Genomic DNA, 27247 nt, shown 5'->3' with positions numbered 1-27247 from the left:
TATATACGGAGAAATACCCTGAGAGAGCAGTGTCCATTTTTAAATATATGGATATAGTACGAAAAGCTCAGCTGCAGTTTGGGGGTTATTGCTGGCTCAATTATGATGAGGAATTTAGGGCCAGAATGAGCATGGCAGCAAATAAACCATGGGGTGAGGTAGATGCAGAATTGTGGCTCCAATGGATGGCTTCAGCTCATCCTTTGGCGACTACTCATACTGCCAGCGGTCTGCCGGTTACATATAAGCCCTTTCTACCGCTTCCCGCTCTATCAGGGGCGGGTGTCACAGGGCGGGGGCAGGAGGCTGGGATTGGAGCCTGCTGGAATTTTAATAGGGGATTATGCACCAGGCAGGCGTGTCGCTTTCGACACGAATGTTCACAATGTGGGGGGCGACATGCAATTACCCAGTGCTTCACCACATATAACGCAGCTGGTGGGCAGAGAGGGTCCGAACACGGATGGGGGGCCAGGGGTAGAGGGGCACCATTACAATTTATGCCAAAAGGCGGCTACGCCAATTAATTTGGAGGCGATGATACCATGGCTGGAAGCATAGCATGATAAGACAGCGGCTAGCACATTGTTTTGGGGTTTGTTGGAGGGTTTCAAGATTAGTTATCAAGGGTCCAGAGAAAGTCGGTGGGCAGACAATTTGAAATCCGCAACGGAATTCCCTCACATAGTTCGAGCTAAGCTGTCTGAAGAAGTGTCACTGGGCAGAGTAGCTGGCCCGTTTGCGATGTGTCCCTTGCCGAATTTGATCATTTCGCCTATTGGGGTCATCCCTAAAAAGGCAGCTGGGGAATTTCGAATGATCCAGCACCTGTCCTGGCCAGAAGGCTATTCTATTAATGATTTTATTGCCCCAGCAGACACAGCAGTGTCTTACACGTCAGTTGACGAGGCTCTGAAGCAGGTGAATTTTTTAGGTGGTAGTGCGCAGCTCGCTAAATGTGATATCAAATCGGCGTTTAGGCTCCTCCCGATTCATCCAACTGATTTTGAATTGTTGGGAATGTATTTTGAGGGGCACTATTATGTGGACAAAGTGTTACCCATGGGGTGTGCGGTGCCTTGTGCCCTCTTTGAGCGATTTAGCACATTCCTGCACTGGATTTTTTCGCAGAATTACCAGAAAGGAGCGTCCTGTTACTATTTGGATGATTTTCTCTTCATGGGGCAGGCGTACTAGGCAGTGCTAGGCAGCCTTGGATGTTTTTTGTAAATTGATGAAGGAGCTGGGAGTGCCATTGGCGCCGGACAAAACTGTAGGGCCACAGACCTGTTTAACATTTCTTGGCATTGAAATAGACACGATAGCACAAATAGCCAGGCTGCCAGCAGGAAAGGTATGTGAAATTCGAGAATGTGTGGAGGAAACGTTAAAACAAACAAAACTGAAGCTTAGGCAGGTACAGCGCCTACTGGGCTATTTGACGTTTGCTTGCAGAGTAGTAAGGGCAGGTAGGACGTTTTGCCGGGCCTTAGGCATGGCGCTTTCGGGAGCCTGGCGGCCACATCATAGAGTCCGCATATCCAAAATGGTGAAGGAAGATTTGAGAATATGGTTGGTTTTCTTGAAGAATTTCCATGGAGTGCCGTTACAATTCATAGAAGACCGTTTCATCTGGCAAGTACAGATATATTCAGACGCGGCCGGTTCCAAAGGTTTTGGTATCTTTTGGGACGGTCGGTGGTGTTCGGAGCAGTGGCCAGCGCACTGGATGACACAAGGGCGCAGCCTCGCCTTTTTAGAACTTTTTCCGGTTCTAGTAGCGCTGGTCACATGGGGCAAAGAGCTTCAAAATAGATCCGTTTTGTTCAATATTGATAATATGTCTGTGGTGAACTTACTCAATCACCAAAAAGCCAAAGATGTGAGAGTGTTACGCTTGTTACGGGAGTTTATGTTGGTGAGTTTGCAATGGAATATTATGTTCAGAGCCAAACACCTACCAGGGGTAAATAACTGCATTGCTGACGCCCTTTCATGTTTTAATTGGCAGCTTTTTCGCGAACTGGCGCCAGGGGCGGACGACAGCAAAACCCTTCTGTCAGACAACATCTGGGCGTTGGGGAACTGACAATTGAAAGGCTCGTGGAAAATTCAGTAGCGGACTCCACAAGGAAATCTTACAGACAAGCGTGGTTACAATTTACGAGTTATGTATAATGTAACAGTGGAGGGTGGAAGAAGCAACATTTTACTTACATTATCTTACACTTTGTCCTATGGCTGGCGAAACAGGGATTGTCATCTAATACCATAGTGAGTAAACTGGCTGGGGTATTCTTTTGTGGACAGTTACACTGGGGCTTTGACCCTGTTGACGGCATTCTGGTGCGAAGAATGTTGAAAGGTTTGAGCAAAAGGAGTGTAACAAGGCGGCTGCCTAGAGCCCCCATTTCTTTTCAGCTGCTGCAGAGACTGGTGCAACAGTTACCAAATTGTTGTTATAGCGCTCATGAGGCAGCATTGTTCAGGCTGGCAATGATTTGGCTCTTTTTCGGAGCTTTTAGAGTGTCAGAGATATTGGGCGATAGAGGGAAAGGAGGCATACGATATGACGAAGTGATTTGCGAACAGCAGAGGCTTCGGATTTGGTTAAGAAGTTCAAAAACTGACCAGTTGGGGAGGGGCGTTTGGGTTTTTCTGAATAAAAGTGGCATGGTGGAGTGTTGCCCAGTTTTAGAGTGGGAGGGGTTTCAGGACAAATCCATTACCAACACAGCAGCTTATATTTTCATGCAAGTCAGGCCATCATGTTACCAGTTCACAGCTGTTGGGGGTGCTGAGGAAGGTTTTGTTGTTAGTGGGAGAATCACCTTCAGAATATGCGACTCATTCATTCAGAATAGGAGCAGCGACGGACGCTGCGAAGTTGGGGTTAGGGTGGGATGCCATTCAAAGAATAGGCAGGTGGAAATCCAGGTGTTGTACACGTTATGTACGCAAGTAGATTTAGTAAATGTTGGTAAGGCGTGCTAATTCTTTTTATTTTATGTTAGGCGATATCCGCACTTTGTCCGGGAAATGCCACGTATGGATCATCGGACATTAATTTGTCAAATGGGCTGGCCTCTTCGCTGAAAGACAGATTTATGGTCGCAGCCTCGGCCTCCCAAGTGCAGGACATGAAGTGCTTTGGCATGGTAAAGGTGGCATGAAATGGGAGGAACTGTTCCCAACTCTCCGAAAATTGAGGCATGATAGACGGCCGCCAAACTTACTGTTGATACATCTAGGAGAAAACGATCTTGTATCGCTTTCAGGTCTTACGTTGTTAAAAAACATGAAATTAGATCTAGCGGTGATCAAGGACAACTGGTTGGGAACGACAGTTGTATGGACTGAATTTGTTTATCGACAGCATTGGAGGCAAGCGAGAGACCAAGTGGCAATGGACAGAGCACGCAAAAAGCTGAATAAAGAAATGAAAAACTATTGTGCGGGAATGGGCATAAGGTATCTGTCACATGGAAACATCACTAGTAAAGAAGGACAGTTATTCAGAGCAGATGGGGTTCATTTGTCAGAGTTGGGCCTGGCATATTACATTTTGGAAATCAGGGATTGTTTGTCAATGGAATTGGCTGTCGACCTTTGGTGCAACAGCAAAGATCGCTGAAGGGAGGTTACGGCTGCAATAGTTGGTGGGGACAGGAAAACGCTTCGGTTTTCCTGGGTGGCAAGGTTTGGGGTGGGTGAGGCAGGAGCGGTCTTATCCGGCATCCCAGGAAGACGGGTAGGAAAAAGGGGAAGAAAAGAATGACAAGGTAAAGGTAACACAGAGAAGTTTGAAGGTTGGTTTAAAGTTTTGAAATGGGGAAATGTGATTTTAGAAATGGTTTTGGCTCAGTATTCTAAATTGTAAAGAGAAATAAATAAATTGCCGAGTTATTTGAGAGTTTACCTGTTCTAAATAAAGTGGCCTTTCTACTATACAAAGATGTGTGAGGGTCAGTTTATTTTGGGCGAGGGGGCCCCAGGGGGAGCGGAGAAACAGTCTCCCCCTGGGGCTGTTCGCCCGAATGGAACGGGCCACGCTAGGGACGTAGGGAGAGGCGCGAGCGTAGTTTAGTCAGTCAGGTGCGCGTTGGTTAGGGAAGCGCGAGCGTGGGGTGAGAGGAGAAAATCGAAGTACCACCCTCCCAACCCAAAAATATAAATAAAAATAAATAAAAATAAATAAATAAATAAATAATTTTTTTTAAAAGTCACTATTAGACAGGTTACTCTTGGGCAATGTTCGTTGGTAAAGGCAAGATTTGGGGTGGGTGAGGCAGGAGCGGTCTTACCCGGCATCCCAGGAAGACGGGTAGGAAAAAGGGGAAGAAAAGAATGACAAGGTAAAGGTAACACAGAGAAGTTTGAAGGTTGGTTTAAAGTTTTGAAATGGGGAAATGTGATTTTAGAAATGGTTTTGGCTCAGTATTCTAAATTGTAAAGAGAAATAAATAAATTGCCGAGTGATTTGAGAGTTTACCTGTTCTAAATAAAGTGGCCTTTCTACTATACAAAGATGTGTGAGGGTCAGTTTATTTTGGGCGAAGAGTTGCTACACACACCCAGATCTCTTGTGAGTGAGACAAATGCGAAAGACTAAGGTTGACTTTTGATTCACTGTGAAGGCCTAGCAAAGAGAATGTCATGCCTGACAGCGGAGCAAGCACTGTGTTCTAAGTGTACATTTGTCATCACACAGTATGTTGTTTCAATCTTCCTGTGCCCCCATGCTCCAGCTCTGTTGTTCCCCAATCTATCACCATTCTAGCAACCAATCACCTCAGACCACATGCCAATCTGTCCCTCTGTTTTGAGTCCAAATTTGAGTCTGAATTCTAATCTCTTCTATTGTTACATAACTCACACATGGCAAGTCCCCCATTTGACACCCTTCAACTGTCATATGTACCACCACAGCCACAGAAGTGGAAGAAACCTCACTATATCCAGTCATCATTAAAGAAAGCCTTATTCTACACCAAGTAATATCTACCTCTGACAAATACCCCCAACCACCCTCAAAATATCTCAAACTGCCCATAACGTGCAAGGGAAATACAATAACAAAATTAATCTGTGATCATTCTAATAACAAATCTACCAGCTTCCTTCAATACAATGACTGAAACATGAACCAAACCTGGAAACTCTGTTATCACTCTGCTGCGCTCTAAAAACCCAGACAGACCTTTATCCACAACTAGCTTTGGTGGGTTTTGCAACCTTTAGTGCAAGCACCTCTGCCTCACCAACTCTCCTAGCCAAAGTCTTCCAACCTATTTCAAGAACATAACCATCACAACAGAAACCTCGACATGGACTAAAGGTTGTCCTACTTTATAAACCTGCCTGTCTTTTCAACACTTTTTTCTAAGAACCTGAAGTCAATCATCAGCTCACTGCCCAACTCCACGCCACCCCACGCCCCATTTAACACCAAAGCCTTGAAAACAAGCAGGCGTTTTCATATCTAGAAATGGAGAAAGATGAACACTCCACAACTTCTTCTGGCCTTTACTCACTCACTCTTGACCCACAAATATTGTTATCCTGTCACCCACGCCATAAGTGCAAAACCTTGCAATCTTTTCTTGATGTTTAATTACAAATATCTGTAGATTAAACTTGATACTTCATATCTAAGAAATCATTGCATCACTAGCTGCCGGGCTGTCTCAAGCTCTCTAAACGTTTCCCTATTTCATCTTTTTGCTGTATTATTGAAACCCTCCTTCCCATCTCCATAGAAGAACTCTTCCCAAACCTTTCCATAGTCAACCCTTCTTGCACTCAACTTTGACATCTTCGCAGCTCAAATCGCAACCCTTCTGAGCATTTCCACAATTCACAACCTGGATAGGCTCAAACAAACCTACTCTCAACAAACACACAGACCCAGTGCTTAAAAGCAGAAGCGGTCACTGCAATCCTCAAAATGCTCCTGGATCATAATACTGCCCATGCTTGCATCACCTCATCTCTCTCCTTTTGCTCCTACTCCGTGTGCTGCTTCTATCCTATATTCGCCCACCTCTTACCTGTGGAGATTCCCAATGCTCAATTCTAGTACCATGCTTCTTTTGACATATCATCACCCTAGAAGGGGGAGGAGAAGAGCTCTCTGTCTTAGCTTCCCATATGAGCTCTTGATGAATGACTCAGAGGTTCTTTTTTCCCACCCTCACTTTATCCATGGCAATGTAAATTACCTTAGGGCATTCAGACACGAAGACAACTTGCTACACAATCAGACACTAAATGACCCTTTGCTTCCTCCAACCCTCATTTATCTTCACTTACCTCCAGCCTCAAATCACATTCACACTAAATACCCTTGACTTGTCAGCCTCTGCACAAACCGTCCAGGTTTACTTTGCTAGCCAAATGTGCCTGGACTTATTCATAGCACTCACTGCCATCTCTACCAACTTCAAACTCCTGAGCACCCACCCAACCTTGTCTTGCTGCCTAATTTGTGAAGAACATTCTTTTTCTACGGGAAACAGACATGGATATCGGCTCACTCATTGAACTCTTGGGTATATCGATATGGAGTTATCTATAGCAGCTGACGACAGCATTGTGGTTATGGTTCAATCACATTTTTCAGTTAAAATGCATTTTCTGGTTAACTTATAACTTTGGAGCCATCTGACAAATCATCAGGAAAATTGCCACTTGCCTCCAATATCTGCCTAAGTTTTGGTATGCGATGTTCACTGAAGGTGAAACAATACATTTCTGTTTCTGAGACCCCATAGGCAACTGATTTGATGCATTGGCAGTTGAGCAGAGAGTCCTGCATCTTACTGTTCTGCTTTTAGTCGAAGACCATGCGCATATTCCAAAGTTTCGGAGAGAGATTAAAAAAACATAAAGAAGCCTGTCATACAACACCAAGTTGTCTGTGTTCAGGATTCATAGTTTTAGTTGGTTTTCACCATCTTATCCTGGAGAGGTCCCCCTGAAAATGGCTATTTTTCATGAGTCTAGCATATGGCTATTAAACCCCTCGAGAGAGAGCGGGTTGGGATGTCTCTCTGACTAAGCTAATATTCTTCACAAACATGATTGCTGTTTAAGGTCCAAATTGTTTCATGTTGTTTAGGGCCAAGTGGAAGAATTCTTTAAAACTAGGCCCAGTTTGGGTTTTAAAAACTAAGATATAAGACCTATTGCTATGAAATAAATTAGCAAAGTATTCAAGGCCAACTATCTACCATTGATTTAGTACTCTACCTGAAGCAGATTGTAATGTCATTATTATTATCTTCCAAAGTTAATAAAATGGTTACTTCACAATAATTACTTCTTTTGTATATTTTTTTTAATCATGTGGGTTCCCACTTCCTTAGTGTGCAAAGTTGCGCCTCATTCAAAGAAATGTGTTGACTACTCTCTGTAATAGAGTACCACTATATGCATTTTCCCAGGCAATACTACTGGGTACTTGCCTAAAGACTGAAGAAACAACACCTTGCTCATGGTGGGGCATTATCTGAAGCCTGCAATCATGATGTAAAACATACTTAAGAAACTTCCTATGCCCAGACTGCCAATTTATATGCAACAATAGCGTTTTGGCGACAAGATCTGAAGACTCATAGGTGGTCTAACAATAACTGTATAAATAATATGAACATAAGTAAAAAATTAAAATTACATCTCGTGAGCAAACAAGCAAAAGGCAGCAGCTCTATGACTGCATCACCAATGCCCAATGCAGATGGCTGGTAAGAAATGTAAGGAGGGACATCATGGTGTGCTACCATACACGGTAGTGGAATACTCATGAACAGTGTGGGCAAAGCGAAGATGAGTTTTGTTTGCATGTGCTGCCTACAGGATCTGTTGCTGGGAGAATTAAGAGCAGTCCTGGAAGGTAACCCGAAGTGCATCAGAAGGATCAGGATCAGGAGACGTCTACCAGTTTGGCGCCACTGACAGAGGAAGGTGATGGCAGAGGTAGTGCAGCCTGCTGCAGCACATGCTAATGGAGTAAAAATAAAGTATGACACTTAGTGAAGTGCTTATGGACAATGTTGGCTCTCTCTGAATACGATTGTTTATTTGGACAGAGCACAATGGAAAGTCCTTGCCAGAAAACTGGCAGCTAAGCTGGCAATTTCCAAGAATGCAGTTACATTGTGCATATCCAGTTGGCCTGCCTGAACATTCACGAGGACTATTCTCGGCTGGAAGGCTTGTCAAAAGGGCAGCAACATGTTCCCTCCTCATGTTATATGGACATATTCTTATCATTAAGAGACTGAACTAATCAAGCAATCAATCAAAACATCTTTATTCGTCAGGGCTACCCACCACAAACGCACATTAAAATGCATACAAAAAAGATAAAAATGAACATCAATGGCAACCAACATGTATCATATAGAACTTGAGTAAAAGCATGGTATGCACAGAAAAATAGTCTGAAAAAGTACACGATAGCCAAAGTGCATAGTGCTTCTTGAACATACGGCTGCCTTGAGAAACAAACTTATGCAACAGGTTTCATTGTCAGTTAAATCTTGCAGACACCTAAAAGCTTGTTGGCATTTACGATACTTTTGAGTCTTAAAAAGGTATTAAATACATTCTCGTAAGTAATTGGTAGTAACCAAAGAAGAAAGTAAAATGAGTCATGGTTTGCTTAGATAAATTGTTGCACGGGCAGACTCGTGAGCTTAAGTTGTGCTGGAAACCTTGTGGGAAGCAAAGAGAATATTTCAGTGTCCTTGCTCTAAATCCAAATAGTAGCAAGCGCACCCAGCTCCCAGTTGTATTAATAAGGAAATCCTTTGACATAGCACCAAAATTAGCAAGTAAGTAATCCCCAATAGTGGGTTTCTGTGATTCCTCATGCAACCCGATACCTTGCAATTTTTCTAACAACAGAGCCGATGCTTGCTTTTTGCTGGGCAGCGCACCTATAGCTGACTCAGAAACAGCAAACCTTACACCAATCCCTTCCAGTGACTTTCTTTTACGTAGGACAGCCAAGTAATAGAGAGCCCTTTGTCACAGGCGAGGCAGTCAAAAAGTATCTTTCTAGTGAGTGAGGCTTCCATATTGCTCATAACAGAGAGCCGCAGCAGCATGGGACAAATGCGTATATGTGCACATAAATAATGTAATGCCAACTCCTTATGACAAACAAAATGTGAGGTCAATACGATTTTCCTCCTTTTGCTGTGACTGTGGGTCACTAATACCCCATACTCCTGCCCCATAAATAGTATTAGTTACAAATTGAGCCGAATATATTTGTTGCAGTGGGACTAGGGCCCTCCCTCCTGGTGGTGATGGTAAGCTAAGGAGAGAGCCTACTGCCTTCGACAATTTCATTCTATTTTGTGCAATTTGGGATGCCGATGAATAGAGGCGCTAAATAAAACACCTAGATATGTAAAGGTGCTGGTGAGCAATAACATATTTGGCCCTACCCTGATGGGTAAAGATAGTGTGTGATTTAGGCTGCAAGACATAGTAAACGATTTTGAGAAATTAGTCTTTAGATCTAATTTCTCCATAAAATCCACAAAGGAATTAACTAAAATACGTAAGGCTTTCGGGGTGCGGGCCATTAAAACAGCATCATCCGCATATGAAAGAAAGTACAGGAATGGGTGCAACATTTACCATGGGGACATCAGTGGTGCTATTTATAAAATCCGAACTGAGGTTATTTATATATAAAATAAATAACAAAGGTGCAAGCACACACCCTTGAGGCACACCCCGTTCAACATTAAAAACATCAGATACTTCCCCACCAGTCCCAAGCCTAACACATGTATTTGTCTCATGGTGGAAAGATATTAAAGCGTGCATACATTTTTGGTCCATCCCCATTACACAGTCGAAGGCCGTTGACAAGTCCATAAAAGCAAGATACAGGTTAGACTGCTTCACCACTGTGTATTTGCCTATAATAAGTTGTAAATTCAGGCTTTGTTCTATCATACGTATTCCATTACGAAAACCCAGCTGACAGTCATTAAATACATTATTTTCATTGGCCTATGTTAGTATCCTATTGTGTAGGACTCTTCCAAAGATCTTAGCAGGGATGTCTATCAGGGAGATAGGGCGATAATCTTTTGGCTCACTGTGACTCCCCTTTTCATAAATGGGCACTATGATTGAAAGGGCCCAATATTTTGGAATTATGTGATGTCTCATGGAATTAAAAACATTTGTCAGTAAAGGTGCCCATAAAGTCGGCTCACATTTAGTCAAATTGAAGGGAATGCAGTCGGAGCTGGGGGCTTACCGCCCTTGCTCTCCTGAATGGCAGCTGTGACTACCAAAGATACAGATGGAGAAGTGAAAGTGTCAATTTCGTGATAAAGTTTGGAGTTGGAATAGTAACCCCCATGCGGCTAGGTTTGGGTGGGAATAGTGACACACCTTCTCCAGTCCAACCATTCCACAATGTGGCTTAGTTTGGAGTGAAAATAGTAAATCTGCATGCCATTGCCCACAAAGTCTACAACCTTCACCAGTGTGGCTAGGTTTGGAGTAGGAAGAGTAAATCCAACCCCCTAAGTCCAACACTTTCCCCAATGTGGCCAAGTTTGGAATGGGAATAACAAATCCACAAGTCCAACACATTTTGCAATATGGCTAGGTTTTAAGTGGTAATAGCAAATCTAACCCCAAAAAGTTGGTCTCCAATGTGGCTAAATTTCAAATGGAAATAATATATTGACTCGGCACCCCAAGTCCAACACTTCCCCAATGTGTCTTAGTTTGGAGTGAGAATAGTAAATCCACCCCCTTCCCACCCAAAGTCCAATACTTTCCCCAATGTGGTTAAGTTTGTAGCAGGAGTAGTAAATACAACCACCTAAAGTATAACACTTTCACCAATGTGGCTAAGTATGGAAGCCTGGAATGCAACATTCGTCATATTTTTATAATACCATTTTGAAGCGTAATGTCAGCATTAGGTCTAAGAAATCTCTATCTGCTAAACTTCTGATACTTGATTCTGTGGTTTCTGTTATAAGATAAGAAACATTCTTAATGTGTTTGGTATTCAGAGACTCTTCTATAACTTATATATTTTCAACAAAAATGCTTCCAAGGTTGGGCAATAAAACATCACATATCCTAGGTCACCTATTGTGGCGTTACAGTTCCCGAAATTTGGATTGTAACCTAGGTTCTTTTAGTGAAGCTGTAATGGTGTCGAGGAAGTTATATGAAGTAATTAGAATTTGGCTTGTGTCAGTGAGAGGTGAGTTTACTTTTAAAAAGGGAGTTCCATGTTTTCATCCACTCAATCCCAGAAAAGCCAGCACTAAAGTCTGCTTTATGTTTGGATTGTGTTTGTTAGACTTGGGCTAAAGTAGGGCATATATCTTAGGGAATATTTATCCTCTTTGTTATTAGGTTAAGGATTGAAGGGTTAGTGTCTCTGATTTTACATTTATTTAGAACCCCTTTTAATTTTAAAAGCATATACAATTTAATGTTTTCAACGCCATCTGCTTGTTGTAAGTTGGCAAAGGCTAATGGATCAGAGTTAGTTCCTAGATGTTTACCTAGATGTCCATTTATTACAGTCTATGGTGATGCCTTCTATTCTTATTATTATTCCACAGTGATGTCGAGATGGAGGTTTTTTTTTAAATTCTAATTTAGAATCTATTTGTAAGTTGTTTTAGTATCGTTTATTACGCAACTGGTGTGGGGAAACATGATTTTGATAGATGTGAGGAATGAAATTAGATTACAATTATTTAGAGGGGCTTTTTCAGTTTCAATCAATGGTGGTTGGTATGAGCATGTTTTAGCTAGCCATCTGGTGCTTTGTTAAAAAAGAAAGGTGGTTTGATAGTTCTTAAAGTTTCCAAAATTCACATTTCCTAGCTCCTTAGGAAGTGTGTTTTATAATGGAGATCTTAGGATGTTTATTTTTCCAGGGAAATGTATTTATTATCATGTATAAGTTGTGGTGAAAATCTTCTGAAAGTAGGGATGGAATCAAGCTTGTTAGATAGTTTACCATTGGTGTGGCCATCATTTTTAGGTCTCGCCTGACCCAGCGCATGCGCTGGTCTGGCGAGACTTATTGAGAGGGCTCCAAAAAGTGCTACCAGGCCAGCCTAGAGCTACAGTGCATGTGCGCGGGCGCGCGCGCCGTGCTTTGCCGTGATTACTTTCACTTCCGCGGCCGCACGGCCGCTCTGATGTTTGATCGCGACGACCCGGCGCATGCGCTGGTCTGGCAAGACTTATTCAGAGGGCTCCAAAAAGTGCTACCAGGCCAGCCTAGAGCTACAGTGCATGTGCGCGGGCGCCGCGCTTTGCCGTGATTACTTTCACTTTTGCGGCCGCACGGCCGCTCTGATGTTTGATCGCGATCTATCGCGATCACTTTCGCGGCCGCACAGCCGCTTGGCATAGCCAATAGGTCTCGCTTTTGGGACCTTATAAGTATTTAGTTATGCAACTGTTGCATGGCTAAACACTTATAAGGTCCCAAAGGCGAGACCTATTGGCTATGCCAATGCTTGTTATTGTTTCTACCCTTCACCATCAAAATAAAAACTTAGGGTAGCAACTTCAAAAAAGATATGATTTTTGGTTTAGCGTGATCATTTAATTTTTTTTGATTGACTGAACTAATTGTGAAAAGTGCATACGCAACAGGCAGAGTAAAACAAGCACTGGCAAATCCAATAGGCCTTGCGGCCTGGCTAAATAAGAAGAAAAAAGTATTGTGTCACTGTGTAGGCACGCGCACCACGCATGTGAACCCCTACAAAATGATAGGACCATTTTTATTCCTATTTGGAAAGTCTGCTTCGACCGTCAAAAAAAAGAAAAATATGTGTGAAAATGTTTTTGGGGGAAAGACGGCGAGGGACTCAACATGAGCAAGGGGAGCAACAAGGGTCAATGCCGGCCGGAGGAAGCAACAGAGAGAGTGCAAGTGGGGAGAAGCAACATGGAGGACACAGGGGGAGTAAACGGGCAAGATGACGGCAAAGTGGAGAATGGAGTGCTCTCTAGCGCGCACATCAGTGAACATATCTCCTTAATTTGTCACTCTGTGGTCCTCTTCTCCTCCTAAGGCATCTTAAAGGCCCTTAAGTAAAGTTAAGGGGTGATTTGTTAGTCGGTACACTTTGTGTATTCATAGCAGGCAGGCAAGTTAATTCTTGTGTGTTTCTACTGGGCTTTTAATTATGACTGAGATATACCACTGCACCAGATGTCGAAGTGGGCAGGATCGGAGGGACAAGACATGTTCATACTTTTTTAATTTATGTAATAACGTCCCCCTATTGTTGGTGAAAAGACAACTGTCCTGGGATGGTTAATTCCAATAGTTTTAGAAGTGTCATTCAGGGATTCGCCTGTTCTGTGAAACCAAAGGCGGGCAGACAGCTGAACAAGAAACAAGCCTTTTAGCCAGGTTGCCTGCTTGCCTGAAAGAAATGCAAATGCGCGCAAACGGTTAACACTGAAATCTGTATTTTGGAAGCACCATTTTATCTTAAACCTTTCGGTGCTTTTTGTAGCAGTCTATCTTATACCATGTGTAATATCAGTTTAAAATTATGACTTACATATTCACAGTGTTTCTGTCGCAGGCTGAGACCTTGTAGCACAAAAAATACACAAGTTACTAATCGCCACTGCACCAACTAAGATTTAATTCTGTGGCTCTCTGGTTACACCCAGACCTCTGCAGTACATTAACTAATAGAGGTTTTATTAAGGACTATAGTGCATTCCCCACTGATTAACTTAACATATGGTATTTATTATGTTATTTTATATGTAGCTACCTGAAGGTGAAAGATCAAAACAATTTATAGAATATTTCGCTTTTTTAGCCACACCTTTGACACCTGCACCACGCTCGCTAACACTGCCACACTGCAATCAGCATCACAGCTCCCATACTGTTTTAATGCACTTCAGCCGTTGCACTGTCCACAACACAAATAGATTTGGGGGGAAATGTACCAGACAGAGAGATTTTTAGAGTTTGCGCAATCAGTTATGTAATAGCAAATCAAATGTGCATCCATATACATCCCATTTGCGCAAGTTTCCACATTAAACAAAGAACACTTTACCCTGAATGCATCAGCGTTAGCTCTATGGAAATGCGGGAACAGTCAATGCTTAGGACACACGCGACCCTCATGCCCAATTGCCCCTAAAATAATGACATTTTGCTACAGTGCAAGAGGAGGAGGGCAGTAAAAAGTTATTGACAAAACGGTTAAAAACCTTAGTAACAGACCTGTATGTCAGGGCCAGGTAAAAGACAGACAAGAGAGTGGTGACCATGCCATGGTTTGGACATCCTGGTACTGAAAGAACATTTATTTAAATCAGTATGAGATGTCAATAGTTTCCAAAATTAGCTTTTTTTCTACTGTGTGCAAACAGAGTATAAACTGGCACCATATTATGCCAGCATATCTTTGTTGTTATTCTGAAATTCAAAATAATGAAATTATAAATACAAGGTAAACACTGGTGACTCAAAGCCAACTCGACTGCTAAAAACCTTCTGTGTTGTACTCACTAACGTGAGATCTGGATGTGCATGTACGAGCACTGGAGTGTTCCAAGGTGACTTTCTGGTATCAGCCACCATGCATGCACGCATGTGTTTCATGTGCTTCCTTTTGTAGAACGCGACGGAGCACTGAACAAAGACAGGAGCTCTGAGCTAGAATGCAAGATCTTTTACAGAGAAGCAGGCTGATTTGGAGTATTTGTGGTAGTTAATTTCGAATTAAATTAAACTGCTTTTCTCTTTTATAATGCTACCGAGTCTTCTCAGGTTTTCAGTTATCAATAGTAGTAACACAAAGATGGCTGCACCTTCCAGCGCAACACAAACACCAGCTCCTTATATCAGGGATCTGATCCTGCCTTTATCGCCAAGGGTTAGAATCCCTGGAGGCCATGGGCTTAAGAAACAATAAACACCTAAAAGAGACAAATGGCTGAATGTGTGTTTTACAAATACATGGGTTATGTTACTTAGTAACCTCGAGTCCACCTTTGAATAGTTTACTATGCTCAACTTCCACGCAAGGGATTGTCGCTTTAAATATACATGTACAGTAACTCTTAGAAACCAGACACCCTTATAAAGAGAAACCCCAACCAACAGAAACCTCTCCCGCCGCTACCCGAGAAAAACAATGCATGATCGCTCAACTTGTATAAGGGTATATATGGGGCAACTGAAAGCCCACCTAGGACACATTTGTTGTGTTTTATTTTGCAGTTTTATATGGCACAAACTCGACCCGAAGGTATCGGAGCCATGTACATGAGTACCAGTTGCATTACAGACTGACACATTCATTACCTCCTCATTCATCTTCCTCTCACAGTCCTTACGCATAAGTTTCTCTCTTAACCGTGCAGATAATGATTGGCAAACTTGAATTTACTTTCCCAATCCAAAATGGTGCCCATCAAATGGGATGTACATATATGCCATTTCCTACCCTGGACTTCCTGTTTCTTTTTCTGCAGCCGATCAATTGACATCTTGGCCAAAGGTTTGGATTATATTTTACTTTATGTTCTCTCCCTTGTTTTTATTTAAGACCTCCTTTAGCTGTCGCTTTAATTTTTTATGTTTGATCGATATTGGCATGCTGGGCATACAAGATCAGGGTTCGGTCAGGGGTTGCGAGACAGTCTGTGATGGACTCGGGGTATTTATGTTTTTATTTGGATTTTGTGGGAAAGTGGGTTGCAGTAACCTCCCTCCTACACTTTTTCCAGATTCCTGATGCACTTTGACTGCGTATGCCCTGGGTCCCTGCCCATCAGGTTCCGAGGGCCTGTGTTCTTTTTCCTAAACTGTACCATTATTACCACCATTGGCCCAACTCTGGCCTACTTGCAAGTCCCTTGTAAAGGGTACCTATGGTACCAAGGGCATGGTAGCCAGAGAAAGACATCTGGGGACTGCATCATGTATTATGCCACCCTCAGAGACCTCTCACCACAAACATGCCCCACTGCCATTGCAGTCTGCGTATTTTGGTGCAGCTAAAAGTGAAGAGTCGGCAAGGTACACGTAAGTCACCCTTAAGGCAGGATGCACTATACCTCATGTGAGGACCTATATGCATGAGCAGACAGTCCCCTACAATATCTAAGGCCATTATTAGATATTATACGTGCCCGGTAAAGCCATACCAAGTATATGGTCAAGAAACTGTTCATTACAGGTTTCCTAACACCATAATGGCTTTACTGAATCCTGGGATGTTTGGTATCAAACATTTCAGAATAAACCAGCACTGATTCCAGTTCCAGATTTATTATTCCATGCACTCAGGGGTCCCTACTAGAGGGGATCCCTGACACAAGCCTGGTGGATTCCTGGCTGGTGAACACCAGCCTGCCACCACAAGACATGGTTTTGAACCCCTGGGGTGGGACCCTTTGCTCCCTGGGCCCAGAAATAAAGCCTTACCTGAGCGTAGGTGTTCAAACCTCCCCAAGTCAAGAAGAGCCATCTGTGGCAGGGGAGCTTCAAAGGCCTTGCTGTCTTGCAATGCAACCCCCAGCCTCTCCTGCTACCAGGAGCAGGCCCCTTTCCTGTCTCCCCCCCTTTTTGGCAGGAAGACAAGTGGAAAGAATTAGAACAACCCATAAGGTGTGCCCACCCAAGTGAAGCACACTCTTCAGTGAAGGCAGGCACCCTCCAATCAGGGTTAGGGATTGTGCCCACTCGCCCATGTGTGGAGAGCACACCATGGGTGTAGTCTCCCTAAGGTCAGTAGCTCACTGGCTACTGACCTCGAGACCCCTAAAACGCCCCCTAAATACAGCATTTACGGGGCAGCCCTGACCGCAGAAGTCAGATTGGACATGACAAGAAGAAAGACCGAAGAGCTGTGCTGCAGAAGAAGAAGACTACAATTTTGCTTTGGCCCCAGACCTACCGGACTGTCTCATGCTCTGAAAACCCTGCGAACTGAACCCGGCGTGTCCTGCAGCTAGCAGCCTTCAAGAACCCTGGGGACCTGCCCCGCCTTCCTAAAGAATCCTGATCTCCTGAGGACACCGGATTTGTCCAACACCCACCCAAGCCAGGACTCACCACTCTGCACCCTAACGCCCATGGACCGAGTGGCTCAACACCACAGCGAGGTCCCCCCAGCGATCCTGACCTGTGATCCAGCGTTAGACGACCTACACCAAACTCCTCCTCAATGCCTGCATCCTCATCCTGAAGGGCCCACCCTAACGGCAACCGGTACTGGTGAGAAGAACCCGACACAAAAGGACTCCCTTGCACCGCAGCTCCTGAGTCCTGAGGTACCCGACCGACGGTGTCCAGCAACTTTTCATCTTCATCCTCCAGTCGTTGGTTCCCTTTGCTCAGTCTTCTGGCTCCAGCCTGCAGTCCCTTTCTGCGACCGATGTCCTCCATTGAAAAGCATTGGGCTCCTGACACCTTCTGAGCACCCTGCACCCCCTGCGCCGCTGGTGGTGTGGACTTGGTGCCAACCTGGGACCCCCTTTACTCATCTTAAGCCTAGGAGCTTGGCTCGTGAGACTGAGTGGCTTGCCCGTGAGCAGCCCCCAACCGAGGTGCTCCCTACCACCATTACCTAACATTGGCACTCTGCACTGGGCCGCCCTAGTGCAGCTGATGGTGTCCCTTGAGTGCCAACCTCAACCTTGGGGAACCTTAGTTCTACGATCCAAAACTTCTACTCCAAAACAGTCTACTTCCCTGTAAACATAATACTTCATTTTTCTCCATAGGACTGAATGGTGGGTTTTCTTTGAAAATTCTTCAAAGTGTTGAACTGTCTTATACTGCACAAAAAGTCACCTATTGCCTTCACAAGAGTTATCCTGCTTACAAATGTCCTGTGTTACTTAAACTGGGTTAATAGTGTGTTTCAGGCCAAACCAGAAAAGTGATCACAAAGTAGTCAAAAACTAATGTAAGAGTAATTTAAAAAGTTTTTTTAACAGTTTATCAATTGTTTTTCTCACTGCACAAGCAATCTAAATGTTCCTACCAAACCAGCATTCACTGTCTTGTGAAGAGTAACATTGTATGAAGAGTTTAACTGACCTGCTACTAAATAAATCTTGGTTCTAGAAATAAAACGGGGCATAATCAAAGGGGTTGATGGACGGAGTGTTGAACATTGCAAGCACTCACCCCCAGTCAACTGAACTGGGTTTAACCCATCATCATGCTTTAGCTCACTCCGCCACCCCAGTTCAGACATGGCCATATGCAAATCAGTCTGACCCTGTGCCTCATGGGAACAGTCCAGCCCGAGCTGCCAAGCCATATCTTCCCTGGAATGGAAACAAGCATCCTGGGACCGGTTTCTGGCTAATCAGCCGTCATCAGCCAGGCTAGCTTGAATCCAGTGGCAAAGTGAGCAAGGGACCCATGTCTGGGCATACCCTGCCAATTTAGGGCGAACTAAGCAAAACCCAAGGAGATGATGGACGGAGTGTTGAACATTGCAAACACTCACCCCCAGTCAACTGATCTAGCTTTAATCCATCATCATGCTTTATCTCACTCCGCCACCCCAGTTCAGACATGGCCATATGCAAATCAGTCAGACCCTGTGCCTCATGGGAACAGTCCAGCCCGAACTGCCAAGCCATGTCTTCCCTGGACCAGAAACAAGCATCCTGGGACCGGTTTTGCTTTGTTCGCCCTAGGTTGGCAGGGTATGCCCAGACATGGGTCCCTTGCTCACTTTGCCACTGGATTCAAGCTAGCCTGGCTGATGACGGCTGATTAGCCAGAAACCGGGCCCAGGATGCTTGTTTCCAGTCCAGGGAAGACATGGCTTGGCAGTTTGGGCTGGACTGTTCCCATGAGGCACAGGGTCAGACTGATTTGCATATGGCCATATCTGAACTGGGGTGGCGGAGTGAGCTAAAGAATGATGATGGATTAAACCCAGATCAGTTGACTGGGGTTGAGTGCTTACAATGTTCAACACTCCGTCCATCATCCCCTTTGGTTTTGCTCTAGAAATAAAACAACAAAATAACTTTTTATACAAACAGTAGGTCTGGTTTCAGTCTTTGAGTGTGTGACATCATTTCTTGCCTGAGTGTATACAAAAAATTCTTAACACTACCATCCTGATAAGCTTGACTGCTCAACCACACTACCACAAAAGAGAGTAAGGTATTATATACTTTAGCCTCTGCTATACCTCTGGGGATCCACTGGACTCTGTGCACACTATACCTTACCTTGGTATAATATATACAGGGCCAGCTTTCTACAATATTTCCCCTGGTTTCTCAGCATGTATGGGGCACTCTTTTCATGTATCCAGCATTGTTGGTTTTGAAACTGTAGTCGTGTGGCGTCTGTTTGTTTTTAATATGGTGCCTGTGCTTGTTTGGATTAGATTGTCCTTGCACTTCCACCTGTTCTTCAATGGGCAGGGAGCGAGTCACATGAGGACAGCATCGTCTTGACAATCAGCCGGATTTTTCAGGAAGATTCTTCCCTACCAAGCTGGTTGTTGAGACAGACGCTGCTTCACAGTGTTACTGCCTGCAGTCTTGGTTTCTGCTAAAATCCAATGATGAGTGATGTGGAGGAGATCTCTGTGGCTGGGCCATCTTCAGAGGTCCCGCCAGCCCCTGATCTCCAAGCTATCATTGCAGCAGCTGTTGGGGCAGCATTCCGGGCTCTCCTTCTAAAGTCCCCAGGACGGATCCTTCTGTTGAGGATGATGACATCAAAGAACATTTTGTGCAGCGCTCAGATTTAGCTGAATTGTTGCAGCATGTGCATTATAATCAGGGATTTGCTTCCTCTGCTCAGGCTCTTGCTGATGAGGCCTTCATTTTTCCCACAATATCAGCATGCAGAACCTTAATCTTTGCCCTTGCACGCTTTCATTTGTCGTGTGTTATCTAACTAACTGCATGAAGTCGCGAAGCAGTCTTTTCCTCACTTCCTTTTGAAACACTATCATCTGCACAAATCTGGGGAGGAGTTTCCAGTCTCCATAAAAATTGACAACATCATGGTAGGTTAGTCCACCCAGGGTAATGTAGTGTCAGAGGACGCCATGCCGTCTGATGCAGTGGCAAAAAGGTGTAAGGAGCGTTTAAATGAGCCTTTGTGTCTTACAACTTTGTGACCCGAGCTAATGCCTACTCCACCTGTGCCGTACAGTGCCTCCTAAAAGACTTCCACTCTTTGGCAGAAAAAGTACAGGAGGCTGCAGATTTCTCAACTCTCTTGGTCTTGATGGAGCACCAAGTATATTTTCTTTCAGACATCACGTTTAACAACCTGTGTACTACTGCAGCAGCTTCAAGTGCTACCATAGCAGCCCGCCACAACATCTGGAGGCGCTCCTGGAAGGCTGCCACGGCTCAGAAGGCAGTCCTCATAAAACTACCTTTTACTGGAACCAAGGTTTTAGGCACTGAATTCCAAGAGCTGACTAAAAAAGAAAACAGCAGAGAATAAGAAGCTGGTTACTTCTGTTCGTCTGGTCTCCAAGGGCAGGGGTTTGGGCCACCCCAGGGGGTAAGTCTCCTTAACAACAGCCCTTTCAAGGCAAGGGCAGTGGCCGGGGTGCTCCAGTTGTCCCGGTACCAGCCAGCTGCCGCCACCACCCCTCCCAAAGCATGACTGCTCCAGGTTTCGTCCACTGGGGGTCACCTGCTGTACTTCCAGGACCTTTGGGCTTGTACCATTCCGGATGCCTGGGCTGACCAAGAAGTCTTAGACAGCTACAAGATCAATTTCAGCAGCACTCCACCTCGCCACTTTTTCGAGACCCCTACTCCTCGCTCCCCAGAGAAGATGTCTGTCCTACTCCAGGGGACCCAGTTGCTTCTCCAGAAAGCTGCCATCTGTCCGGTTCCTCCGGGGATGTTTTCCATGGCCATTACTCCCTGCTTTCTCTTGTTCAAAAGGCGTTGGGATATTTCCGCCCTGTGTTGGACCTCAAAGGGGTCAATAGGTACATTTCTCATGTCCCTTCAAAAATGGTTTCCCTCCAGAAGATTCTGCTTTTCCTGTGGAGGGGTGTTTTCCTGGCTTCCACTGACCTCATGGGTGCCTACCTATACATCCCTATGCATCCATCTCACCAGAGGTTCCTCTGGTTCGCGGTCCCAGGCAACCACTACCAGTTTTGGTGGGTATTTTACATTCTGAAGGATTCCAATTCTACCCTTACTTGGATGACTGGCTAATTGCCTCTTGTTCTTTATTCAAGCCCAGTTGGAGGTTCACTGGCAATCCACTCTGTTCCAGCAGTACGGCTTCTTGATGAACTAGAAGAAGTCCCAGGTCCAGCCGTCTCAAGATCTTCTCTTTATCAGGGCTCACTTCAGGATGGACTTAGGGAAGGTCTTTGTATCAGAGGAACGTTCTGTTCTGCTCCGCTCCCATTTATCTTCTCTCCGTCTTCGCCATCTGCAAGGATATGGCTCTGCAGTCAAGGGGAGATGGCATCTACTCTGGCTTTTCTCTCTTGGGGGAGGTTACACCTGTATCTCTTGGTTCACAATCTCAGGAGTCATTGGAATCTGTCATCTCAGGAGTACGAGGCTCTGGTTCCAGTGACTCCTCAGATCCGCAGTGATTTCCAGTGGTGGATGATTCCCAATCATTTGAACAAAGGTTATCCTTGGTTCCTCTTTCTGTTCTGGTTTTCACGGCCGATGCCAGTGGGATAGGCTAGGGTGCAACCCTGGGGGATTCTGCTGTGCAAGGGAAATGTACTCGAGTGGAGGCTCTTTATTCTTCAAACTGGAAGGAACTAATGTCTGGATCTGATACTTTTTCAGTCCATTCTTCTCCAATTCGGTCACCCATGGCTGGATCTGTTTGCTTCAGAGGAAAAAGGCCTGCTTCCCCATGTTTGCAGTCTGGTCCCTTCCTCGAGGGCTTGGGCAGTGGATGCTCTGGCTGTTCCCTGGCCCAGTGGTCTCCACCCATCCCTCTTCCTCCTCGGGTGGGTCAGAAGGTGGTGCAGGACCAGGCTGAAAGTCTGTTGATTGCCGCAGCCCGGACAAGTCTACCTTGTTTCCTTTGTCTTCTCCATCTCTCGGTCCAGCCCCATTGAGTTCTACTGATTCATCCTGCTCCTCTGAGTCAGCCGCTTCTTCCTCTGGACACCTTTAGCAGGTTGAATTGTGAGGTATGGCAGTTGAGAGGCCGTTCTTCTTGGAGGAAGGGTGTTCTCTGGATGTCGCTGAGTTAATTCAGCAGACCCAACGGCCGCCTACTCTTAAAGCTTACGGCCGCCACTGGTGCAATTTTTCTGTCTGGTGTCAGGACAGAGCTTTATCCCCTTCCTTTTGTGATCCATCTGCAGTGTTGGAGTCTCTTCAGGATGATTTTCAGCAGGATTGGGCTGTGTCTACACTACATAGTCAGTGGGTTAGTGTACTATCTTTTGCCCCTTTGGAGGTTCGCTTGCTGTGGAGTTGTCTCTTGTTCTGCAGGGGTTGCAGGGTGCTCAACTTGAGCCCTTGGATTTTGCTAAATTCAAGCGTCTTTTAGCCACCATTGTGTTTCTTGTGAACATTTCGTTTAGGAACAGGTGAGTGAGATTCGGACTTTGTTGTCCTCCCCTCCGTTTTTTTCCAGACAAGGTGGAGCTGCGGTCTAGTTCGGATTTTCTCCTGAAGGTGGCTTCCTGTAACATTTAGATTTGGATATTGTCTTACCTACATTTTGTTCGTCTTCTGTGTCAGATGCTGAGGTGAGCTTGCATTCACTTGCTGCAAAAAGGACAATTGATGGACATAAAGTTGTTTTGCTCCCCAAGCCACTCTAGTTTGAACCCAGCCATATGTAAATCACTCTTGAACCCGTGCCCTATGGGAACAGTCCAGCCTGAACTGCCGGGCCAGGTCCTCCCTGGGCTGGAAACAAGCATCTTGGGACCGGTTTAGGAGTTTCACCCCTCATCAGCCAGACTAGCTTGACTTCAGTGGCATGGTGAGTAAGGGATCCACGTCTGGGCATACCCATCACACTCGGGTTGACAAACGCAAAAAGAACGATAGATGGACAGAATGTTGAACAATGTCAAACATTCACTCCAGTAGAGAGATCTGGGCCTAATTCCACTGTGTTTTTGCTCCCCATGGCATTCCAGTTTGAACCCAGCCATATGCAAATCCATCTTGACCACGTTCCCCATGGGAACAGTCAAGCCGGAACTTCCAGACCAGGTTCTCCCTGGATTGGAAACAAGCACCCTGGGACCAGTGTCGGGAATTTACCCCTCTTCAGCCAGACTAGCTTGCCTCCAGTGAAATGGAGAGCACGAGACCCACGTCTGGGCAATCCATCATGCATTTTCCATTTTGTTTCAGCGCACTGCTTTGTTTCGCAAGTCTGAAGCATTATTTATTACACATGGTTTATCTTTAGGATTCTGCTGTTTTGGGTTCTGTTGGTCCTCATTCAGTATGATTTCTTTGGGTCATTGTATTAAATGCACTTATGGAGTGTACTGATGGTGGGTTTGTTTTCGTCGAAATCAGTTCTTACGCTGGGGTTGTACCAGTGGTGGGGGAGTGTCACTGGAGTGAGTGTCGCAGGAGTGAGTGTCGCTGGGGAGGAGGGCTTCAGTGTGCATTATTTAATTTTTTTTAAAGTACCATTGCGCCAGTCCCACGTCTCTGCTCCTGCTTTCCTCTGAACAAGAAGCACAGCCAGGGTCCACTGACCAATCACAACGCGCGTTGTGATTGGTAAGCTCCCAGCTCCCCTGTAGTAATGTGCACAAACCATGCAATTTCTTTGGAGACGAACAGAAACCACGATTGTAGTTCCGTGCCTTCCAAAAACGATACTTCCTTCGCCCACATGGAGAGCTTGACCGGCAATTTTTATTATTTTGTTTCTGATATATCGACCTCAAAATGAAAAGCTGTTTTGGAGCGTCTCCCATTTGACATGCAACTCTTATTTAAAAACAAAATCTGGTTTTGTACTAAAACTTTGGGAAATAAATATACAGATCTATTCGTATAATTTGAAAGTGAATCATAACATTCGTTTGGTGCTGATTTGAATTGACTGATTTAAAGCTCTGTAGTCTGCAATGCAGACTCTGCAGGATGTATTATTTAGGAATGAAGTGAAAGTGAAAACTACTCGCATTTTTAGCTGGATACTTTACATAAACTTTCAAAAGCGGGAGGGTACCACAACTGTTTTGTGAAAGGGGTAGGGGACGTTTAAACAAACAAAACAAATGCAGATAGACAAAGCTGAAACGTGGAGTATGACACGTCTATGCAGCCTCTGCTGTCTACTTCCGTCATGCATCCACCTGCACTGGAGCAAGACTGGAGGACTACTAAAACTGGAGGACTACTAGCAGGCAGTCCGTGGACACGAATAATTAAATTACCTAGCTCGTGGCGCCTCGAGACACCCAGGTACAAGAAGGCGATGGTGCCGATAGTCACCAACAGTAGAGTGCGACTACACAGTGCCATCCTGGGAAGTGCCGCTTTCTAACCGCATGAAGGGGGCGTGTCCCATGGCCACTGCGCCCAGGACCCTACGCCACCTCACTTCACTGCTCCTCATAAACAAAAACAGAGGACTGAAAAGCAATAATCGTGTCATACCACATCATGTAAAGCCAAAGAATGCGTGAACTGCGGCGGCCATCTTGTAATCACTAATTTTCATTGAAATCTGATAATGTAAACTAAAACCGGGAATATTGACATAAGAAGAAGTTGGAAATATTGGTTTCAGAGTATGGTGTTTTACTATATTAAAACAGTTTTTTATTTCATGTCAACTTTGTTCGGTGTTTTTATTTTTACATACCATTTCATTTACAGCCCTAACACGCAGGCCAAATAATGGAAATACTAGGTAATTGGTTGCTCTTTTGCGCTACTGGCTGCAGACCACATCATACACCAATTCCGATGGTAGACTCCTTATTTTTTAGTCCAGAAGGCATTTATTTTAGGTGTTTGCCGCCTAAAATGTCCTCCTCAATAATGTAAATTAAAGGTTTAACCTATGTGTGACATTTTCATAATTTCCGTGTAATTATGAGTGACATTTCAACAACTATGAGTGACACACTCTCGCCAGCAAAATCCAGCAATTAAGACGATTGCGATTTACAACCCTTTAACAGTGACCCTTAACCCTTTAACAGTGACCCTTAAGTCTCCATAACCACTCTCTCTCTCACATGCTTTTCTTTTGCTTTTCAAAGCTAGTTGTACCATTTTAGGGTGTCAGAGAACTGTACATCAAACATGGAGACAATAAATCATACATGTGTAAAGCAGTGTATATGAAATATTACAAAAGAGTTATAGGAAAGGAGTCATATGTCATTCATACTGGGTATAGTTTAAGAGTGCTTGATCTGAAGATGCACAAACTCAGAATTTAAAATGCCCCTCTGAACCCGTTTTGCAACATTAGGATAATGAAAGATCGGGGGAGATTTTCATTTGTTAATTGCAACTATTAAAAGGATCTCTCCGACAAAAGCAGTAACCAAATAACCTATTTACATTATATGCACTTCTGTGAGCTACATGATGGTCGTGCTTTGCAGCAGGCACATTAACCTCCTGTGTAAAATTTCCTCTAGACCACGGTTACTCGTAGTACGGCCCGCGGGCCGCCAGCGGCCTGGCAAGCCTTCCTTGGCGGCCCACGGACCTTGCAGACATCCTACGTGTGTTAAAAAGAAATAATTAAATAGTGTTAGCAAACACTGCCGGGTGCGGACTCTGAGACTCTGCTCTGTGGGGGCCGGGGGATTCTAGTGATTGTCAAAGTGGAGATGCAGGGGCCTAAGAGGTGAAATACAACAAAGCTTTTTAACATGTAAATGGTCTTTTAAAGTCCTGTGAAGTACTCGGGTGCGGCTGTGTGTGCGCGCTGGGAAGCTGTCTCAGTGCGGCTGGGCTGTGTGTGCGCGCTGGGAAGCTGTCTCAGCCCGGGCTGAGGGCTGACACACACATGGGGTGAGATGACAGAGGGTGAGGGAGGGAGGGGGAGACAGAGGGAGAGGGAGGGAAACAGAGGTTGACAGAGGGTGACAGAGAGAGGGAGACAGAGAGGCACAGTCTGGGGGAGCCAGAGGGAGGGAGACAGTGTGAGAGGGAGGGAGTCAGAGGGAGGGAGAGGAAGGGAGACAGAGAGAGGGAGAGGGAGGCAGAGAGGGAGACAGAGGGAGGGAGACGGAAGGAGGGAGACAGAGGGAGGGAGACGGAGGGTGACAGAGGGAGGGAGAGGGAGACAGAGCGAGAGACAGGGAGAGAGACAGGGAGGGAGACAGAGAGACGGAGGGAGGGAGACAGGGAGGGAGAGAGACGGAGGGAGACAGAGGGAGGGAGGGAGACAGAGGGAGACGGAGGGAGAGGGAGGGAGACAGGGAGGGAGACGGAGGGTGACAGAGGGAGGGAAACAGAAGGAGGGAGAGGGAGACAGGGAGGGAGACGGAGGGAGAGAGACAGAGGGAGAGAGAGAGAGGGAGAAAGGGAGGGAGACAGAGGGAGGGAGACAGAGGGAGAGAGACAGAGGGAGAGAGAGAGGGAGAGAGACAGAGGGAGGGAGAGAGACAAGGTGAGATAGAGGGAGGGAGACAGAGAGACGGAGGTAGGGAGACAGAGGGAGGGAGACGGAGGGAGGGAGATGGAGGGAGACAGAGGGAGACGGAGACAGAGGGAGGGAGACAGAGGGAGAGAGACAGAGGGAGAGGGAGGGAGACAGAGGGTGACGGAGGGAGGGAGACAGAGGGAGGGAGAGAGACAGAGGGAGAGAAACAGAGGGAGAGAGACAGAGGGAGACAGAGGGAGGGAGACGGAGGAAGAGGGAGGGAGACGGAGGGAGAGGGAGGGAGACAGGGAGGGAGAAAGACAGAGGGAGGGAGAGGGAGACAGGGAGCGAGACAGAGGGAGAGGGAGGGAGACAGAGAGAGAGAGACGAAGGGAGACAGAGAGAGAGACGGAGGGAGGGAGACAGAGGGAGGGAGACGGAGGGAGGGAGACGGGAGGGAGACGAAGGGAGAGAGGGAGATGGAGGGAGGGAGGGAGACAGAAGGGGACAGAGGTAGGGAGGGAGACGGAGGAAGAGGGAGGGAGACGGAGGGAGAGGGAGGGTGACAGGGAGGGGGAGAGAAAGAGGGAGGGAGAGGGAGACAGGGAGGGAGACAGAGGGAGAGAGACAGAGGGAGAGGGAGGG

The 27247-nt window shown here is 45.5% G+C and overlaps 1 protein-coding gene across 2 annotated transcripts in view; it reads right to left on the bottom strand.

The window, feature by feature from the left end:
• The window catches only part of UBXN8 (UBX domain protein 8), a 241543-nt gene extending 216950 nt beyond the window's left edge, over nt 1-24593 (bottom strand). The window contains exon 1 of one of the 2 annotated variants that reach the window (XM_085636490.1): nt 24429-24593. In XM_085636490.1, coding sequence (XP_085492616.1) covers nt 24429-24516 — 88 coding nt within the window. In that variant the 5' untranslated portion in view covers nt 24517-24593. The remainder of the gene's footprint in view (nt 1-24428) is intronic. The other variant, XM_085636489.1, reaches the window with a different exon arrangement.
• Between the last annotated feature and the right edge of the window lie 2654 nt (nt 24594-27247).

This window comes from Triturus cristatus, chromosome 2_1, assembly GCF_964204655.1.
Source record: "Triturus cristatus chromosome 2_1, aTriCri1.1, whole genome shotgun sequence".
Classification (NCBI taxonomy): Eukaryota; Metazoa; Chordata; class Amphibia; order Caudata; family Salamandridae; genus Triturus; species Triturus cristatus.
The sequence above is the reverse complement of the archived record's forward strand: the minus strand, read 5'-3'. Positions and strand labels throughout refer to the sequence as shown.